The 19,594-nt window shown below is 39.5% G+C and overlaps 1 protein-coding gene across 4 annotated transcripts in view; it reads left to right on the top strand.

Annotated features, from left to right (window-relative positions):
• VIRMA (vir like m6A methyltransferase associated) overlaps positions 1-19,594 on the top strand; it is a 64,376-nt gene that overhangs the window by 19,406 nt on the left and 25,376 nt on the right. For all 4 annotated transcript variants that reach the window (XM_003821101.6, XM_055116738.2, XM_034966360.2 and 1 more), the window contains 6 exons: positions 3,047-3,169; positions 4,848-5,120; positions 6,816-7,956; positions 14,720-15,211; positions 16,249-16,403; positions 19,236-19,318. In XM_003821101.6, the coding sequence (XP_003821149.3) occupies positions 3,047-3,169; positions 4,848-5,120; positions 6,816-7,956; positions 14,720-15,211; positions 16,249-16,403; positions 19,236-19,318 (2,267 nt within the window). The remainder of the gene's footprint in view (positions 1-3,046; positions 3,170-4,847; positions 5,121-6,815; positions 7,957-14,719; positions 15,212-16,248; positions 16,404-19,235; positions 19,319-19,594) is intronic.

Raw genomic sequence — 19,594 nt, 5'->3', positions numbered from 1 at the left:
TAAGAACTTCAGTGGCTTTCTTTCAGAAGATAGGCAGCTGGACTCATGTTTCTCAGAATCTCTTCTCCTCACTCCAGTGTTAATCACTGTAAGAAGTTGACCACAAGGCTGAGAGCAGTGGCTCATGGCTGTAATCCTAGCACTTTGGGAGGCCGAAGTGGGAGGATTGCTTGGGGTCAGGAATTCAAGACCAGCCTGGCCAACATGGGGAGACCCTATGTCTATTTTAAAAAAAAGAAGTTGACACAATGAGATTCATAGCCAGCTGCAGTGATATGCATCTGTGTTCCCAGCTACTCAAGAGGCTGAGGCAAAAGGATCAATTGAGCCCAGGAGTTCGAGTCCATTCTGGGCAACATAGTAAGACTCCCATCTGTAAAAATAAATAAATAGGCTGGGCATGGTGGCTTATGCCTGTAATCCTTACACTTTGGGAGGCTTGCTTGAACACAGGAGTGTGAGACCAGCCTGGGCAACATAGGGAGAACCTGCCCCTCCCAAAAAAAAAAAAAAAAGAAAGAATTAGCTGGGCACGATGGCATGTGCCTGTGGTCCAGCTACTCTGGAGGCTGAGGTGGGAGGATCTCTTGAGCCTGGGAAGTTGAGGCTGCAATGAGTCATGATCGTGCCACTGCACTCCAGCCTAGGCAACAGAGCAAAACCCTGTCTCAAAAACAGAAACCCACACACAAAATAAATAAATAAAAGGAGTTTCAAGAATACATTTTGAAATTGTAATTAAAGTCACTAAGGAATAATATTTTGCTTTATAATTAGCATGTTTGTGACTATAAATAACCTTTGTTTCTCTGAATCCTGATATAGTAATATGGTGTGAGCTATTTTTTTTCTGATGGTGGTCATACACTGTACTTTTCTTATATCTTACCTGCTAAGCATAGTTACTCTTTCAGTTTTCTTTTTCTTTCAGTCCTTCATTTTTCTGTGCTTTTTTTTTTAACCAAACCGTGAGCTCCTTGTGGATAGAAAGTATGTTTTACATATATTTGTGTTTTCAGTCTTATCATAGTGTCTGACATATGTAGTGGTTACTCTAAAAATTTGTTCAATTTACTGATTTGTTTTAAAATTGACAAGCACATATATATACATGTGTTTTTAACTTTTTATTTAAAAATTTTTTTTAATTTAATTTTTTTGTTTTTAGAGACAGGATTTTGTTATGTCACCCAGGCTGGAGTGCAGTGGCCTGATCATAGCTCACTGTAACGTCGTAATCCTGGATTCAAGCAGTCCTTCCACCTCAGTCTGTGGAGTAGCTAGGACTATAGACGTGTGCCACCCTCCACCCCAACTCATTTTTTTGTAGAGATGGGGTCTCACTATGTTGCCCAAACTAGTCTCAAACTGCTAACCTCAAGTGATCCTCTTGTCTCAGCCCTTCAAATGCTGGGTTGACAGGTGTGAGCCACCACACCTGGCCCCTTAACTTTTTACTTTGAGATAATTATAGATTGACAGGAGGTTGCAAAGAAATGTACAGGGAAGTCCTGTGTACTCTTTAGCCTCCCCCAGTGATAACATCTTTAATAAATATAGTACAATATCAAAACCAGAAAATTGGTGTTGGTGTAATCTATGGAGCTTATTCAGATTTCACTAGATAGACATGCACTTGTTTGTGTATGTGTAACTCTGTGCGTTTTTATGTCATGTGTACAGCCTTGCATAACCAACACCATGATCAAAATACTTATCTGGGCTGGATGCCGTGGCTCACGCCTGTAATCCCAGCACTTTGGGAGGCCAAGGCGGGCAGATCACTTGAGGTCAGGAGTTTGAGACCAGCCTGGCCAACATGGTGAAACCTCATCTCTACTAAAAATACAAAAATTTGCTGGGCATGGTGGTGCATGCCTGTAGTCCCAGCTACTTGGGAGGCTAAGGCAGGAGAATCACTTGAACCCTGGTGGTGGAGGCTGCAGTATGCCGAGACTGTGCCATTGCAATCCAGCCTGGGCGAAAGAGCAAGACTCCGTCTCAAACAAAACAAAACATAAAAACAAACAAAACCCCAAAATACTTAACTACACCATTGCCCCGAGATTCCCTATTACCCCTTTATAGCCATATTCATCCCACCCATCTCTAGCCTTTGGCAGCCACTAATCTGTTCACCATTTCTATAGTTATATTATTTTACACATGTTACATCAATGGAATCATGCAGTATCTTTGTGAGATTGACTTTTTTCATTCAGCATAATTTCCTTGAAGTTCAACATATTATATATAAATAGTTTGTTGTTTTTTATTGCTGAGTGGTTGTTACAAAATATAGATGTACCAAAATTTAACTGCTCACCTGTTGAAGGACATTTGGGTAGTCTCTGTTTTTTGGCTATCACAAATAAAGCTGAACATTCCCTTATTTTTTTGGCATGAAAACAAAATCTTCATTCTCTGGGATTATGCCCAAGCCTAAGAGTGTATACATTATGTTTTGGTACGTGAGAAGTCAGAAATTCTAATGTTACCAATATAGATTAATTAGCAAAATTTCTGTTAAGATGCCAGGAAGGAAAAGTTTATAATCAGTTAATTCTGAAAATGAAAGTCTGAAATGATGACAAGTATTTTTTCAGTATGTGGGAAGTCAGAAATTCCGATGTTATTAATATAGATTAATTAGCAAAATTTCTGAGACACCAGGAAGGAAAAGTTTATTAGTTAATTCTGAAGATGAAAATCTCCCCAGTGATGAAAAGTATTTTTTCCGTTCATTTCCTTATACTTTAACATGATTATCTTTGTTCTACTTGGGGATTGATTTGTTCTAGGACTGCCTGTGTATACACAAATCTGTGCATACTCAAGTCCTGACGTTGGCCCTGAGGAACCTGCATATACAGAAAGTCAGCCCATTATATATATGCAGATTTTGCATCCCTCAAATACCATATTTTAGATCTCTCTTTGCTTTAAAAAAAATCACATGTAAGTGGACCCACACAGTTCAAAGCCATGTTGTTCGGGGGTCATCTGTAATTTGAAAGTTCTTTTTCTGTCTCCCATAAAACACTAGCTGATGGGGAGAAAGAAGATCAGTTTAATGGAAGCCCTCCAAGACCACAGCCAAGGGGACCAAGAACTCCTCCAGGACCCCCTCCACCTGATGATGATGAAGATGATCCTGTGCCTCTGCCAGGTATAAATAAAACCAGTGCTAAGGTTTTCCCCCCTAGTTAATAGTACATTTTTGTTTTTGTTTTGAGATGGTCTCACTCTGTTGCCCAGGGTGGAGTACAGTGGCTCACTGCAGTCTTGCAGTGTTCGTGGCTCACTGCAGTCTTGCAGTGTTCATGGCTCACTGCAGTCTTGACCACCTGGGCTTAAGTGATCCTCTCACCTCAGCCTCCTAAGTAGCTGGGACTACAGGTGTGCATCACCATGCCTTGCTAATTTTTGAAATATCTGTAGAGATGGGGTCTCACTATTTTACCCAGGCTGGAACTCCTGAGCTAAAGTGATCCATCTGCCTTAGCTTCACAAAGTGTTAGGATTATAGGCATAAGCCACCGTGCCTGGCTAATAGTGCTTTTTGATTAAGAAAAGAAATCAGGTGCTAGTAATCAAATCTTGATGCAGTCTCCCCCCATGCTGTGCAGTATTTCCTTGTGTTTTTCTTTTTCTTTTTTCTTTCTTTCTTTTTTCTTTTTCTTTTTTTTTTTTGAGACAGGTTTTTGCTCTGTGACCCAGGCTAGAGTGCAGTGGCACCATCTCAGCTCAGTGCAGCCTTGAATTCCCGGGTTCAAGAAATCCTCCCACCTCATCCTCCCCAGTGGCTAGGACCACAGGTGTATACCACCACGCCTGGCTAATTTTTAAATTTTTTATAGAGAAGAAGTTTCCTATGTTGCTCAGGCTGGTCTTGAACTCAAGTGATCCTCCCGCCTTGGCCCCCCACAGTTTTGGGATTTACAGGTGTGACCCACAGTGCCTGGCCACTAATTGTATTTTTCTTTCTGTCAGCCAGTTAACTTGTTAAAAAAAAATTTGTTAACTCATTTGAAGCTGTGCCAAAATAAAGTGTTAGTTTGCTGTAGTGATATGTACAAAAGAGTACCAGTTAAAAATCAGTAGTATTGGGCTGGGTGTGGTGGCTCATGCCTGTAATCCTAGCACTTTGGAAGGCTGAGGCAGGAGGACCTCTTGAGCCCAGGAGTGTGAGACCAGCCTGGGCAACATAGGGAGACCCTGTCTCTATTAAAAATAAAAATAAAATAAAACAAAAGTAGGCCGGGCGTGGTGGCTCACGCCTGTAATCCCAGCACTTTGGGAGGCCAAGGTGGGCGGATTACCTGAGGTCAGGAGTTCGAGACCAGCCTGGCCAACATGGTGAAACCCCATCTCTACTAAAAATACAAAAATTAGCCGGGTGTGGTGGTAGACGCCTGTAATCCCAGCTACTCAGGAGACTGAGGCAGGAGAATTGCTTGAGCCTGGGAGGCGGAGGTTGCAGTGAGCCGAGATCATGCCACTGCACTCCAGCCTGGCCGACAGAGTGAGACTCTTGTCTCAAAAAAAGAAAAAAAATAAAAATAAAAAATAAAATAAAAATAAGTATGTACTGGAAAAGACAAAAACGTGTATAGTTACTTAAAAGCTAAAAAGAAAGGGAATGGCTTAACAGTATACTTTATTATTGCTCACTGTAGAAGTTGTACAGTGTATACTCAATATTTTTTAAAGTGAGTAATTCTTTTTTTTAAGGGTATTTATAAACTGTATCATCCAAAATATTAAGTAGTTGCCATATCCAGTCTTGCTGCCTTGTGTCATTTAAACCATTAAAATAGTCTGTGCTTTAAATCTCAATTTTTCAGTGTCTGGTGACAAGGAAGAGGATGCTCCTCATAGAGAAGATTACTTTGAGCCCATTTCTCCTGATCGGAATTCTGTTCCCCAGGAAGGGCAATATTCTGATGAAGGAGAAGTAGAAGAGGAACAACAAGAAGAAGGAGAAGAAGATGAAGATGATGTGGATGTAGAGGAAGAAGAGGATGAGGACGAGGATGATCGACATACAGTCGACAGTATTCCTGAGGAGGAAGAGGAAGATGAAGAGGAAGAAGGTGAAGAGGATGAAGAAGGTGAAGGTGGGTTATGTTAGCTAGGACTTTGGGGTTTAAGTACTAGAAACTAACTCGATACCGCTTTGAAAAATGCAAAAGAATTTCTAGCAAAGACAAATGGGTTCCAAGAAACCCAGGGTCAGAATGTAGCTAGGCCTCAAGGCATGACTAGAAATGAGATTTCCATCTCTCCTCTGCTTTGTGTGTTTGCTTTAATCTCCCCTGTTTAACCAACCAGCCTAAACTGCCTGACTGTATCTCAGTTTTCTGCTTGACTTGCTACAATATGAGTTTCCCTTTGACAGCATCAGCTTTTGCCAGGAAAACAGGGTCATGTAGCAAATACATGTTGGTTAGGGATTTGGTGGCTGTTTTCAGAGTAAGGAGTGGTAAAGCTAGGTGGAATTCCTAAAGATGTCTGCCACCTAGATATTTTAGCAAATGCTACATTATTTTTAAAAATTCAAGGGAAAAATCTCAATTACACAAGTACATGTGGCAGTATGATACAGTCCTTTAATTAGGCTTTATTTTTCCTTTGAAAGCAAAAAGTGAGAGATATTCAAGCTAATTGGCTCTTAATTTGCCCAAGAAATGGCATTTAATGTTACAGCATTTATGCAGAATAACAGATAATCTGCCTTGGCTTTTTTCTACAGATAGTAAAAATGAATGTCATTTGAGAATCACAGGGGCTCTTTTAAAAAATATCAAATAGCTAGATTATCGTGATACTTTTTTTAACTTTCCCCATTCGCAGATTATCAAATAATTATTTCTAGATTTATTGTATTTGGCAAAAGTAGTTAAATGTTAGGCAGGCAGTTTTCTTTTTTTCTTTCTTTTTTTTTTTTTTGAGTCAAAGTCTCATTCCATGACCCAGACTGGAGCGCAGTGGTGCGATCTTGTTTCACTGCAACCTTCACCTCCAGGGTTCAAGTGATTCGTCCCTCAGCCTTCTGAGTAGCTGGGCTTACAGGCATCCACCCCTATGCTCAGGTAATTTTTGTATTTTTAGTAGAGATCAGGGTTTCTCCATGTTGGCCAGGCTGGTCTCGGACTCCTGACCTCAAGTGATCTGCCCGGCTTGGCCTCCCAAAGTGCTGGGATTACAGGCATGAGCCACTGTGCACAGCCATATTTTAAATGAACACATTTTCTATCAAAATATAATGGAGACCTACAAAACTGTGTGATAGGTAAATGCAGAGAAATAAAAATTCTGGAATGTGAAATTGTTATAAAACGAATCTACAATGGTTTTGCTGAAAGTATTTGGTTTAACCTGATGATATTAGTTCTTACTTAAAACAACCAGTTTTTTTTGGTCTTAAAAATAATCTCTCAAGAGGACAAGCATAATTTCTTTCCTCCTGAGATAGATATTTTTGTTACTTTGAGGCATTTCTAATTTTATTTCTGTGAGGAAAAGATATCTGTTACAGTTAGTTGTAAAACTGAACAGATACAGAGGAATTTGCTTAAAATGTTTGTCCAGTTTTCAGGTCTCACCCCTTTCAGGAAAAAAAGAAGTTTGTCCATAATTCTATTAGAAATTATAAAATGTTGTAAAATTGTGGGTAAGATGTTGGGGCAGAAGTTGGTTTTGTTGAGGAAATCATTTTTAATGTTTTATTAAAACTATTTCTTGTTCAATCAGAATTTATGTATTAGACAAAGATGATGTAATACTTAAATATTATTCATACTAATTTTCAGGGGATGATGGTTATGAACAAATTTCCAGTGATGAAGATGGAATTGCTGACTTGGAACGTGAAACATTTAAGTATCCAAACTTTGATGTTGAATACACTGCTGAAGACTTAGCTTCAGTTCCTCCTATGACATATGATCCATATGACAGGGAGCTTGTACCACTCTTATACTTCAGTTGTCCATACAAGACTACTTTTGAAATTGAAATCAGTAGAATGAAGGATCAAGGTCCAGATAAAGAAAATTCAGGGGCAGTCGAAGCCTCAGTGAAGTTAACAGAACTCTTAGATTTGTATAGAGAAGATAGAGGTGCAAAATGGGTAACAGCTTTAGAAGAAATTCCAAGTTTAATAATAAAAGGGTTAAGCTATTTGCAATTGAAAAACACAAAACAAGACTCCCTTGGCCAGTTGGTAGACTGGACCATGCAAGCTTTAAATTTACAAGTAGCGCTTCGCCAACCTATCGCCTTAAATGTTCGACAGCTCAAAGCTGGGACCAAATTAGTGTCCTCACTAGCAGAATGTGGGGCTCAAGGAGTTATGGGACTGCTACAAGCAGGAGTGATCAATGGATTATTTGAACTTCTGTTTGCTGATCACGTATCATCTTCTCTTAAGTTAAATGCTTTTAAAGCTTTGGACAGTGTCATTAGTATGACAGAAGGAATGGAAGCTTTTTTAAGAGGTAGGCAGAATGAAAAAAGTGGTTATCAAAAGCTTCTGGAACTCATACTTTTAGATCAGACTGTGAGGGTTGTTACTGCTGGTTCAGCTATTCTCCAAAAATGCCATTTCTATGAAGTCTTGTCAGAGATTAAAAGACTTGGTGACCATTTAGCAGAGAAGACTTCATCTGTTCCTAACCACAGTGAACCTGATCACGACACAGATGCTGGACTTGAGAGAACAAACCCAGAATATGAAAATGAGGTGGAAGCTTCTATGGATATGGATCTTTTGGAATCCTCAAATATAAGTGAAGGGGAAATAGAAAGGCTTATTAACCTCCTAGAAGAAGTTTTTCATTTAATGGAAACTGCCCCTCATACAATGATCCAACAACCTGTTAAGTCTTTCCCAACGATGGCACGAATTACTGGACCTCCAGAGAGGGATGATCCGTACCCTGTTCTCTTTAGGTAAGACATGTTTGCCTTTTGGGAAATAAATTTCACAAATCATTGGAGACAATTTTATGTGGTTGATTTTGCTTTTTATCTGATTGTAGGTAACTTATTTATGTGTAAGGATACTTGATATTTCAAAACGGTTATTTAGTAGTGGAACTGAGAAGTATGTTACTGTGGGTGAGCTTATATTGTGTTAGTTCTTAAAGCGAAAATGGGAACTTCAGTGAAAGATTTTAGTAATTAACAGTGATGCTTGTATAAGCATGTCTATGAGCAAGAATAAATGAGAAACTGTTGACTTGCTTCTGGGAAGGTGGTACAAAGGAATGGTGTAGGAAAGAGAGCTCTTCTGTGTGAACCCGTCTATACTTACTACTCTTAATACATTGTAAGTTAAAATTATATTTTACTAGCTTAATTTTACAGTCCTGGTTAAAGATGTCTTTAAGTTTCCATTACTACTTGTTTCTGCCATCTACCTCTCTCATCTGTTGATACAGTTTTGCCATTGTTAGGACCAGCATCCCTAGTAGATTTTTTATTTTGTTTTGAGACTTTCTTTCTTACCATTTGCCTGTAAATAATTTCCTAACATAAAAATGGAAAAATGGCATTTGAATTATTTTATTACTTATTTTTGTGATTAATATTTTCATTGATTTGGATGGAGCATAGTGCATTCCCAGGGGATGGGATATGTGTCCAGTCTAAAACCTCCACTTATCCAAGTTCCTGTTTTTAGCTGAAACTGTTACACCTTGTCTTAGTTTTGAGTTTCCTAAAAGGATAACTTGAGTCAAAGTCTTGGGTGCAGGTTCTTTGAAAGATTATCCTAGGAAGCAGAAATGCATGAAGAAAGTAAGATAAGGAGAAAAACCAGTAAAGGAAGTGTTATTATACTTATTGCCGTGGACAGCTGGGGCTCATCCTACTGGGGATCCTCCGAAGAACTGGTTAAAGTGTATCTCCTGCTTATCCTCCTAAAACATTCAGGCTGGGCATTTGTCTACCAACTCTCCCCTTTGGTTCAAGGATGCCCGCAAGAAACTTTTAACTCTTTTATGCTTCTGAGCTGTTGCTGCTTGTGGTCCGAGCACCCTTTAATCCCTTTGGGGGAAACCCTGAGAAAGAAAGGTAGAGAGGCCCAAAGTGAACACTTGAGGACAGATACTGGCAACCCTCACAGATTGTGTACTGGGAAATCAATGGGTCAGTGATGGGAGGTTGGGGAGCAGTAATATGTAAGAGATGGGCAGAGAATGCATTTAGGCAGGATACTTAGAAGGAATAGAAAGACAAAATGAGAAGCAGGAGAGAATAGAAACTAAGGAAGCAAATAGTTTTAGGAACCAGTGAATGGTTTGTTGTGATACTGTGCAGAGGTTCAGAAGATAAGGATAGGAAATCATATATTTTGTAACATAGATTGCAACTGGGGCTCTGGCAAAAGTAGTTTAATGTAGCAGTGGGAGAGGAAGTGTGGATGAAAAACCACTGGTCAGTAAGGATTTGAAACAGTGTAGGCCACTGTTTTAAGAAATGTGGGCGGATCACTTAAGGTCAGGAGTTTGAGACCAGCCTGGCCAACGTGGCAAAACCCCATCTCTACTAAAAATAAAAAACTAGAGCCGGGTGTGGTGGCTCACGCCTGTAATCCCAGCACTTTGGGAGGCTGAGGTAGGCGGATCATCTGAGGTCAAGAGTTCGAGACCAGCCTGGCCAATATGATGAAACCCTGTCTCTACTAAAAATACAAAAATTAGCCGGGTGTGGTGGTAGGTGCCTGTAATCCCAGCTACTTGGGAGGCTGAGGCAGGAGAATCATTTGAACCTGGAGGTTAGAGCATGCGGTGAGCCAAGATCTGGCCACTGCACTCCAGCCTGGGCTACAGAGTGAGACTCTGTCTCAAAAAAAAAGAAAAGAAAAGAAAAGAAAAAAAACAAAAACCGGCCGGGCATGGTGGCTCACGCCTATAATCCCAGCACTTTGGGAGGCTGAGGCAGGTGGTTCACCTGAGGTCGAGAGTTCAAGACCAGCCTGATCAGCATGGAGAAACCCCATCTCTACTAAAAATACAAAATTAGCGGGGCATGGTGGCGCATGGGTGTAATCTCAGCTACTTGGGAGGCTGAGGCAGGAGAATTGCTTGAACTCGGGAGGCAGAGGTTGCAGTGAGCTGAGATCTCACCATTGCACTCCAGCCTAAGCAACAAGAGCGAAACTCCGTCTCAAAAAAATAAATAAATAAACAAGTAACAAACACACACACACACACACAGACACACACAAAAACTAGCCGGGCTTTGGTGGAATGCGCCCGTAAACCCAGCTACTTGGGAGGCTGAGGCAGGAGAATCCTTTGAACCCGGGAGGTTGGAGGTTCTGGTGAGCCGAGATCGGGCCATTGCACTCCAGCCTGGGCAACAGAGTGAGATGCTATCTCAAAAAAAGAAAAACTAGCCAGGTGTGGTGGCGCATGCCTGTAATCCCAGCTACTCGGGAGGCTGAGGCAGGAGAATCGCTTGAACCCAGGAGGCAGTGGTTGCAGTGAGCCGAGATCGTGCCACTGCACTCCTGCCTGGGCGACAAGAGCGAAACTCCGTCTCAGAAAAAAGAAATTTGGCCAGCCTGGGCAACACAGGGAGACCGCTACAGAAAATAAAAAATTAAAAAAAAAATTAGCTGGGAATGGTAGTGTGCGCCTGTAGTCCCAGCTGCTCAGGAGGCTGAGGTGGGAGGATTGCTTGAGCCTGCGAGGTTAAGGGTGCAGTGAGCTGTGATTGTGCCACTGCACTCCAGTCTGGGCAGCAGAGTGAGACTGTGTCTCAAAACAAGAAATTTGGCTAAGAGAAAAAGTAAGAGACAAGGCAGCAGCTAGAAGGAGATGTTGGGGTCAAAAAGGAAGGTTTTTATTTTTTAGGAGTGGGAGAGGCTTGAGCATATTTGTAGGCTGGGAATAATGACTCATTTATAATAAAAAGTCAGTGGAGAGGGAGATGTTTATGATGTAGGAGTAAACAATAACAATTCCTGGAGCAAGGCTTGGTGGGAGATGAGGACAAGAGTACAAGTGTAGGAGTTTGGTTTTGGGCAGGAGAAAGGGAATCTTGTAAGTATGCAAATATAATACATTTGTAGTCTTGGAGATTGTAAAAAAATTTAAATACTTCTTACTAACAACTTTATTTTTAGTAGAATAGGTGATGCTTTCAGTCACTGAGAAGAAGCTAGTAATTAAATACTTACTAAGTGTTTTTTTCCCACCATATGGAGGAGGTATATTTGGGTATCAGACAAGAGGAAATAAAGGGCCCAGAATGGTTGTGCTAAGGAATTTGGATTTTATTTGTAGAATACGGAAAGGTATTGAATATTTTGGAGTAGCAGATCTGATATGATCAGAGTAATATTCTCAGATTTTGTGTTGCAAGATGTATTGCAATGGAAAAGAAATTAGAGTTACGAGGAAGATAAGATAGTCTGAGGTTTCTAGGTACTGGGTTTTAAGTACTTTGCCCTTAACAGGTAATGAAAAGGCAAATATTGTGCTTATAGTGACAGAGATTGTGAAATAGCCATTATATTATATAATAGTACTAGGACTTGGCAACAGGACCTAGTAGGCGAAGGAAAGTGAGAAGAAGCTAGAGATTTCTAGCCAGGGTAGCAATTGGAGCTGTGGTTTTATTGACAGAAACTGGTAAATTAGGAAGGAGAGTGAACTTTGAAAGGAAAAATGATTGTACTTTGGAGGGTTTGTTTTTGAAGTGGTGGCAAGGCTCTATTGTCCTATGTCAGGTTCCCCAAGAGCACCAAGATTCTCTAGGAGGACTCACAAAACTCAGCATATAATACTCAGCAAAGGAAAAAGGTACCTGGGAGGAAGTTGGGAAAACCAGTTGCAAGCTTCCAGAATCCTCTCACAGTGGAGTCACATAGTGCCTGCCTAATTCTCACAGCAACAGGTTGTGACATGTGTGGAGTGTTGCCTGTTGAGGAAGCTCTTTAGAAACTCGGCACCCAGGCTTTTTTATTTTTTATTTTTAAATAGCAACAGTGACATGTTTTGATACATGTATACATTGTGGAATAATTATATCAAGCTAATTGGCATGCAAATTTTTTTATTGTGGGTAGTCATGTAGGCACTCACTGCCTATCTTATACCAGAATTCCAGACTCCTAGAAGGAAAGCAGGTGTTCAGCATAACCATATTGTTTGCACAAATAATTTAGGCACAAGGAACCATTCTTATCAGTTAGGGGTGCGGGAACCCTCTCGAAATCTAAGTTCCCAGAAGTTAGCCAGTAGCCAACCTTGCAAGCAGACCTCTAAGGATGTGCAGTCTGAGGCTTGCTATTTTAACCATTCTCTGAATGGTCCATAAGGAGGATGCTCTTGGAGCATAGTAATTCTGGAGTTTTGTCTTCTTGAAGGTTCTGTTTGCCTTTGTAGTAAGCAGTTACTGGTGGGTGTTTATTATTGTGAAGTAGAAGCCTGGGTTTAAATAGTAATAGGACTGAAGAAGCAGTTTCAGCTTTTGACAAAATTAAGTTCTGGCCTGTCATTTACTTTTTAGTAGTATTTTGATGGGTTTATGAAAGCTATTGTGTTACCATTTGCAGTGACTAAAATGGAAGAGAATGAGTCAGAATTATAAATAATTTTATTCTTTTTAACATTCAGAAAATTATGATATTCTTACTAATTAAAAATTAAGTTTTCATTAAGCTGCTTCTATCTTGTAGTCAAGAGATGTTTTGACAGATTTTTACCCCATTTTTGAGTATTTGAAAAAATACGATGTTTTGGTTCTTTTTTCTTTAAAATCTGGTTAAGTTTCATTTTTAAAAAGTTGAGGAATGAGATCATGTCCTTTGCAGGGACATAGATGAAGCTAGAAGCCATTATCCTCAGGAAACTAATGCAGGAACAGAAAACCAAATACTGCATGTTCTCACTTACAAGTGGGAGCTGAACGGTGAGAACTCATGGACACAGAGAGGGCAGCAACACACACTGGGGCCTGTTGAAGGAGAACAGAGGGTTGGGGGAGAGCATCAGGACAAATAGCTAATACATGTGGGCTTCATACCTAGGTGATGGGTTGATAGGTGCAGCAAACCACCATGGCACACGTTTACCTATGTAACAAGCCTGCACATTCTGCACATGTACTCCAGAACTAAAAAATTAAAAAAAAAAAAAAGAGAGATAAAAAAGTAGATTTTGGAAAAGAGTTTAGGGAGGATGAGGCAAAAGGATCACTTGAGTCCAGAGAATTGCTTAAGACCAGGAGTTTGAGTCCAGCCTGGGCAACATAGCTAGATTTCGTCTCATAAAAGAGTGCTATGTGTGGTAATACTAACTGCTTAAATGTTACAAATTGACAATTTGAAAGCTTTTTCCCTAGAGATACTAATTCAGTCTACTGTAGTAAATCTGAGTATACTATATTTTTCTATAGTACAGTCATCCCTCACTGTCTGCGAAATTGGTTCTCAGACCTCCCTTGGATACCAAAATCCAAGGATGCTCCAGTCTCTGATATAAAATATAAAATGATGTAGTATTTGCATATAACCTATGCATATCCTCTTGTATACTTGAAGTCATGTCTAGATTACTTATAATACATAGTACAATATAAATGCTCTGTAAATAGTTGTTATACTATTATTGTGTAGGGAATGATGTAAGAAAAAAGTCTGTACATGGTCAGTACAGATACATTCTTTTCTGTCTTTTTTTTTTGAGACAGAGTCTTGCTCTTTCACCTAGCCCAGGCTGGAGTGCGGTGGCATGATCTTGGCTTTCTGCAGCCTCAACCTCCTGGGCTTAAGTGATCCTCCCACCTCAGCCTCCCAAGTAGCTGGGACTACGGGCATGGGCCGCCATGGCCAGCTAATTAAAAAATTTTTGTAGAGACAGGGTCTCACTATGTTGCTCAGGCTGGTGTGAAATTACTGCGCTCAAGTGATCCTCCAGCCTTGGCCTCCCAGAGTGCTGGGATTACAGGTGTGAGCCACCACAGCCAGCCCAGGCTTTTTTTTTTTTTTTTGATGCAGGGTCTCACTCAGGTTGGAGTGCAGTGGAGCAATCATGGCTCACCACAGCATTGACCTCCCTGGGCTCAGTCTCTTCAGTAGCTGAGACTACAGACATGCGCCACCACACCTGGCTAATTTTTGTATTTTTTGTAGAGACAGGTTTTTGCCATGTTGCCCAGGCTGGTCTTGAGCTCCTGGCCTAAAGTGATCTGCCCGCCTCGGCCTCCCAAAGTGCTTGGGATTGTAAGTGTGAGCAACTGCACCTGTCATCAGATGCACTTTTAAAAAATATTTTCGATTTGCAGTTGGCTTAATCCACAAATGCAGATGTGGAGTGCTGACTGTATATACTATATTTTTCCTAGATACATGAATTTAAATATACCAATATGCCATGAATAAAGTAGGACCATGGTGAAAAAGGAGCATTTGATAAGTGTCCTGGAAAGAAGGCCCAAAATTTAAAGAAAAGCTTGTCAATAATTATTTATTTAACATCTGTTGAGTGCTAACTAGGACAAAGCCTCACAGAACATTCACTCTTATTTGGCCTCATCTAGAGAAGACTTGCCACTCACATTGTGTTTTCAGTTAAAGCAGTATATTACTGAGGATAAGGATTATGGTCATTAAAAATTTTTATCAGTGTCTTGTCTGAATATTGAGTAAATGAAGAATGCTTTGCACTGACTTGACATGTATCAATTAACTCTTCCACAGATATCTTCACAGTCATCACTTCTTGGAGTTGGTTACCTTGCTTCTGTCAATTCCAGTAACAAGTGCTCACCCTGGTGTGCTGCAAGCCACAAAAGATGTTTTGAAGTTTCTTGCACAGTCACAGAAGGGTCTTCTTTTTTTTATGTCGGAATATGAAGCAACAAATTTATTGATCCGAGCTCTGTGTCACTTTTATGATCAAGATGAGGAGGAAGGTCTCCAATCTGATGGTGTTATTGATGATGCATTTGCCTTGTGGCTACAGGACTCAACACAGACATTGCAATGTATTACAGAACTGTTCAGCCATTTTCAGCGTTGTACAGCCAGTGAAGAAACAGACCATTCAGATCTCTTGGGAACCCTGCACAATCTTTATTTGATTACTTTTAATCCTGTGGGAAGATCAGCTGTTGGCCATGTTTTTAGTCTGGAGAAAAATCTCCAAAGTCTTATTACTCTAATGGAGTACTATTCCAAAGAAGCCTTGGGGTAATTTCCTACTTACTCCTTAAATTTTCTATGATGTTAGAAAATCAGATTAACTAATGGTCTAGTTTCTTAAAAGAGGGTGTTATTTTGAGAGGGAAAAACTATAGTTTTGATATAACACAAAACTTGTTAATTAAAGGTTAGAGTGACAGAAATCTCTAAAATATAAGATGTGGCTATAAAGTAATACAGTGGACTCTTTAGCACCTTCCTTCAGTTAACCCATGGTGTTAAAGATTGCAACTGTAGTACCCCCTGCTGTTTTATGCAGAGGGGAATTCTAAGGCACAGGAATACGTACCTTAAGGTATATATTCCTTTTATTCCTCTTACACTTTCTTGCTGGCTCCTGCCCTTGCATTCTAAACCATGCTCTGGATTCAGAATTGCTTTGACTAGATGGGTAAATTGAGAATGATAATGGTTTGAAGAGCCTTCTTGGTAAGGCAGAGGGTTTTATTATATGAGAAGAAAGACATGCCTTATTTCTGGTTCATGTCACACAAGGCAAATGGCATCCAGATAACTGCCCTCATTATGAGGACTGGGTGTATAACTCCTTGAGTGACAGATCTTTTGTGGGGTGCTTATGAAAAGCAAACAGCAATGACTTCCATGCCTAGCTGTATCTTAACAGGTTTATAGTGGAATACTGAGTGTTGAAGGCAGGTGATCATACTCGTTCTTATTTATCCAGATTGGACAAATATTTTGAAGGAGACTAATGAAGTATACTTCCTAACCTTTCATTACTAATGAAGTATACTTGTTAATATTTCATTGTTTTTCTGATCTTATTTCTTAATAGAATTTTACTTTCCATGGTGATATGTATGCTTTTTTATATACTTTTAAGTAATGGTTTCAGGTGAATTGGATATGAACTGTAAAATCTGATTTCTTGTCTTCAGACAATTAGTCATGTTTTATTGTAAATGTCCTTGATCTCTTTAAAGCCAAGTAGAAGAAAATTTTTAGAAATTGTTCCTAAAAAATTGTTTTTGTATCCAAAACTTAAAAACCTTATTTTGTTTCAGTGATTCCAAATCTAAGAAGTCAGTAGCTTATAATTACGCATGCATACTTATTTTGGTGGTGGTTCAGTCTTCCAGTGATGTTCAAATGCTAGAACAACATGCAGCATCTCTCTTGAAGCTTTGTAAAGCAGATGAAAATAATGCTAAATTGCAAGGTATGGTACTTAAAGTTATTTTAAGCATTTGTAATATGTGAAGGAACAAACCTTTGAATATCTGTAATTAGTCCTTCATCATGTTTTGATAATATACCTAGTAATACTGTTTTTAACTTCCTGAAATTACTTTTTATGAAGACAGTTTATAAAAACTAAAGGTTGATAAAATGTTTTAGTATATAAACAAAATAGTTTTTACAAGTACCTTTTCTGGAAAGTCATGAAAATTGGTGGTTTGTTGAAATTTCTAATCAAAATGGAAGAGTTTAAAGACAAACTCAAGGCCGGGTGCAGTGGCTCATGCCTGTAATCCCAGCACTTTGGGAGGCCAAGGCGGGTGGATCACCTGAGGTCAGGAGTTCAAGACCAGCGTGACCAACAAGGTGAAACTCCATCTCTACTAATACAAAAATTAGCTGGGCGTGCTGGCACACGCCTGTGGTTCCAGCTACTCGGGAGGCTGAGGCAAGAGAATTGCTTGAACCCGGGAGGTGGAGGTTGCAGTGAGCCAAGATTGCACCACTGTGCTCCAGCCTGGGCAACAGAGCAAGACTCCATCTCAAAAAAAAGACTCAAAAGTTTAGTTTTGGGTATAGTTTTCCTCTGTGTGTTTTGCTGTGTATGTATTTCTACATGAAACACAAACTACAACTTAGAAATCTAGTTGTGGAGTAACACATTTGTGCTATCCTCAAAAGTAAATAATAGTAAATATGAATATTATTTTTTAAAGTATATAAATGTGTATTGAATGACATTTATGGGAAACCTTATGTGGGCAGCCTTGACAAGTTTAATATACCTAATCATAAGTTTTAAATTATTTTATTTTGGTTCCTCGTTTTCTGACCTTATCAAGTAGAAAATTTGATAACGTTGAGTAAATATTGTAAAAATGCTTTAAAATAGCATGTGGCCTCTTCTTTTCTTTTTAATCCTAAATTTTACTTGTGATAGCTCCAGTAAAAGTTGGGTAGTAAACTCAACTTTCCATTCTGGGAGTAGATTTTTTTCCTGAAGAATGCGTTTATAAAAGGAGGGCACACAGTGTCTTCAAAGGTATTATTAGTGCGTTAGTACTTTTTCTGGGTGTTGGGTATTCTGGTATTTGTTTTATTATTATTTCTTATATCTTTGAGCTATATATTCTATATATAAGAAAGATTTAATTTTAAAATGCATGGGGAAAATTGTACAGCTGTAATTCTTGTGGAGGAGTGTAGAACCAAGGAAAGACCTGGCTACTATTTTCTATTTCCTGTATGGCATCTGGAACTGGTATTTCACTTTTTACATTGGAGTGCTTTTCTAGAAACATTTTTGGTGATAGAATATAGGAGTTATGGTATAGCTTCTGGGAGAGTTTTGAGTTTGTTTGCAGTAAATGGCAGATTGTATTTGTGTTTATTCTATAAACAAAGTTTGCTGTCATTCTTTTGGGGTGATAGTAATTTTATAAAGGCAAATTTGGAAGTTGACAGAATTAAAATTTCATGTTAGAGGAAAAGGCACTCAGCAAAATATCTCCCCTTGGGTTTCATTCCTTTAGAAATTAATAAATTTTGTTTATACTTTTTTTGGGTGGGTGTGAGAGGCAGTGGCAAAGATAGGTGAATAAACACTATGTTACATTAATTTATAAGCAGTCTATTTTGTATGTATGTACATTTTTTTTGAGACAGAGTCTCGCGCCATCTCCAGGCTGGAGTGTAGTGGTGTGATCTCGGCTCACTGCAGCTTCCTCCTCCCGGGTTCAAGTGATTCTTCTGCCTCAGCCTCCCTAGTAGCTGGGACTACAGGTGCGTGCTACCATGCCCAGCTAATTTTTGTATTTTTAGTAGGGACTAAAGTAGGGATGGGGTTTCACCATGCTGGCCAGGATGGTCTCCATCTGTCGATCTCGTGATCCACCCGCCTCAGCCTCCCAAAGTGCTGGTATTACAGGCGTGAGTCACCACGCCCAGCCCTATTTTGTAATTTTTTAATGTTGTAAATTGTTGTAAAAATTCATTTTAATTATATAGACTATTTAAGCATGTAAACATCTAAATTTGCATAAACCAGATAACTAAGAGTAGGCACTTCTTTCATTTTAAAAATAAATTGTTTAAGCTGGGCGCGGTGGCTCACACTTGTAATTCCAGCACTTTGGGAGGCTGAGGTAGGTGGATCACTTGAACCCAGGAGTTTGAGACCAGACTGGGCAACATGGTGAAACCCCATCTCTACAAAAAATACAAAAATTAGCCAGGTGTGGTAATGCACGCCTGTAGTCCCAGCTACTTTGGAGGTTGAAGCAGGAGGATTGATTGAGTTGAGGAAGCTGAGACTGCAGTGAGCCGTGATCACACTGCTGCACTTCAGCCTGGGCAACAGAATGAAAAACTTGTTTAAAGAATTAGATACAAGTTGTAATCCCAGCACTTTGGGAGGCTGAGGCGGGCGGATCACGAGGTCAAAAGTTCGAGACCAGCCTGGCCAACATGGTGAAACCCCGTCTCTGCTAAAAATACAAAAATCGGCCAGGTGTGGTGGCAGGTGCCTGTAATCCCAGCTACTCGGGAGGCTGAGGCAGGAGAATTGCTTGCATCCAGAAGGCAGAGGTTGCAGTGAGCCAAGATTACGCCTTTGTACTCCAGCCTGTGCAACAAGAGCCAAACTCCGTCAAAAAAAAAAAAAAAAGAATTAGATACATGTCCATCCCTGCATGAAGTTTAGATGATTGAAATCAACATGGACCTAATAATGATTTTCTTTGGAAAAAATATTTACTTTCTTTGTTATAAAGCCTTCTATTTTAAAATATTATAAATTATTTTTCTTTTTAAGAACTTGGCAAGTGGCTTGAACCTCTGAAAAACCTTAGATTTGAAATTAACTGCATCCCAAACTTAATTGAGTATGTTAAGCAGGTAAGTGTAAAACTTAAAAGTGCTTTGACTTTTTGAAACTGTGTGGTAGTACATGGTGATACTGCATTGAATCACTTGTGTAGATAATGTAGACATTGTTAAGTGTCCTTGATTGATTTATTAGACTTTGTAGGTACAGGTTGGTATATGCATATAGATGGACGTGTGATTATATGCATATGTGAACACACGTGCACATAACCCTGTGTACTGTACTACTTTTCCCTACTGGATTCTGTCCTATTTTTTCCCTCTGAAATGGAAATAGTATCACCT

This window comes from Pan paniscus, chromosome 7 (assembly GCF_029289425.2).
Source record: "Pan paniscus chromosome 7, NHGRI_mPanPan1-v2.0_pri, whole genome shotgun sequence".
In the NCBI taxonomy this organism is placed as follows: domain Eukaryota; kingdom Metazoa; phylum Chordata; class Mammalia; order Primates; family Hominidae; genus Pan; species Pan paniscus.
Note: the sequence above shows the minus strand (reverse complement) of the source record. Positions and strands in the feature narration are given on the sequence as shown.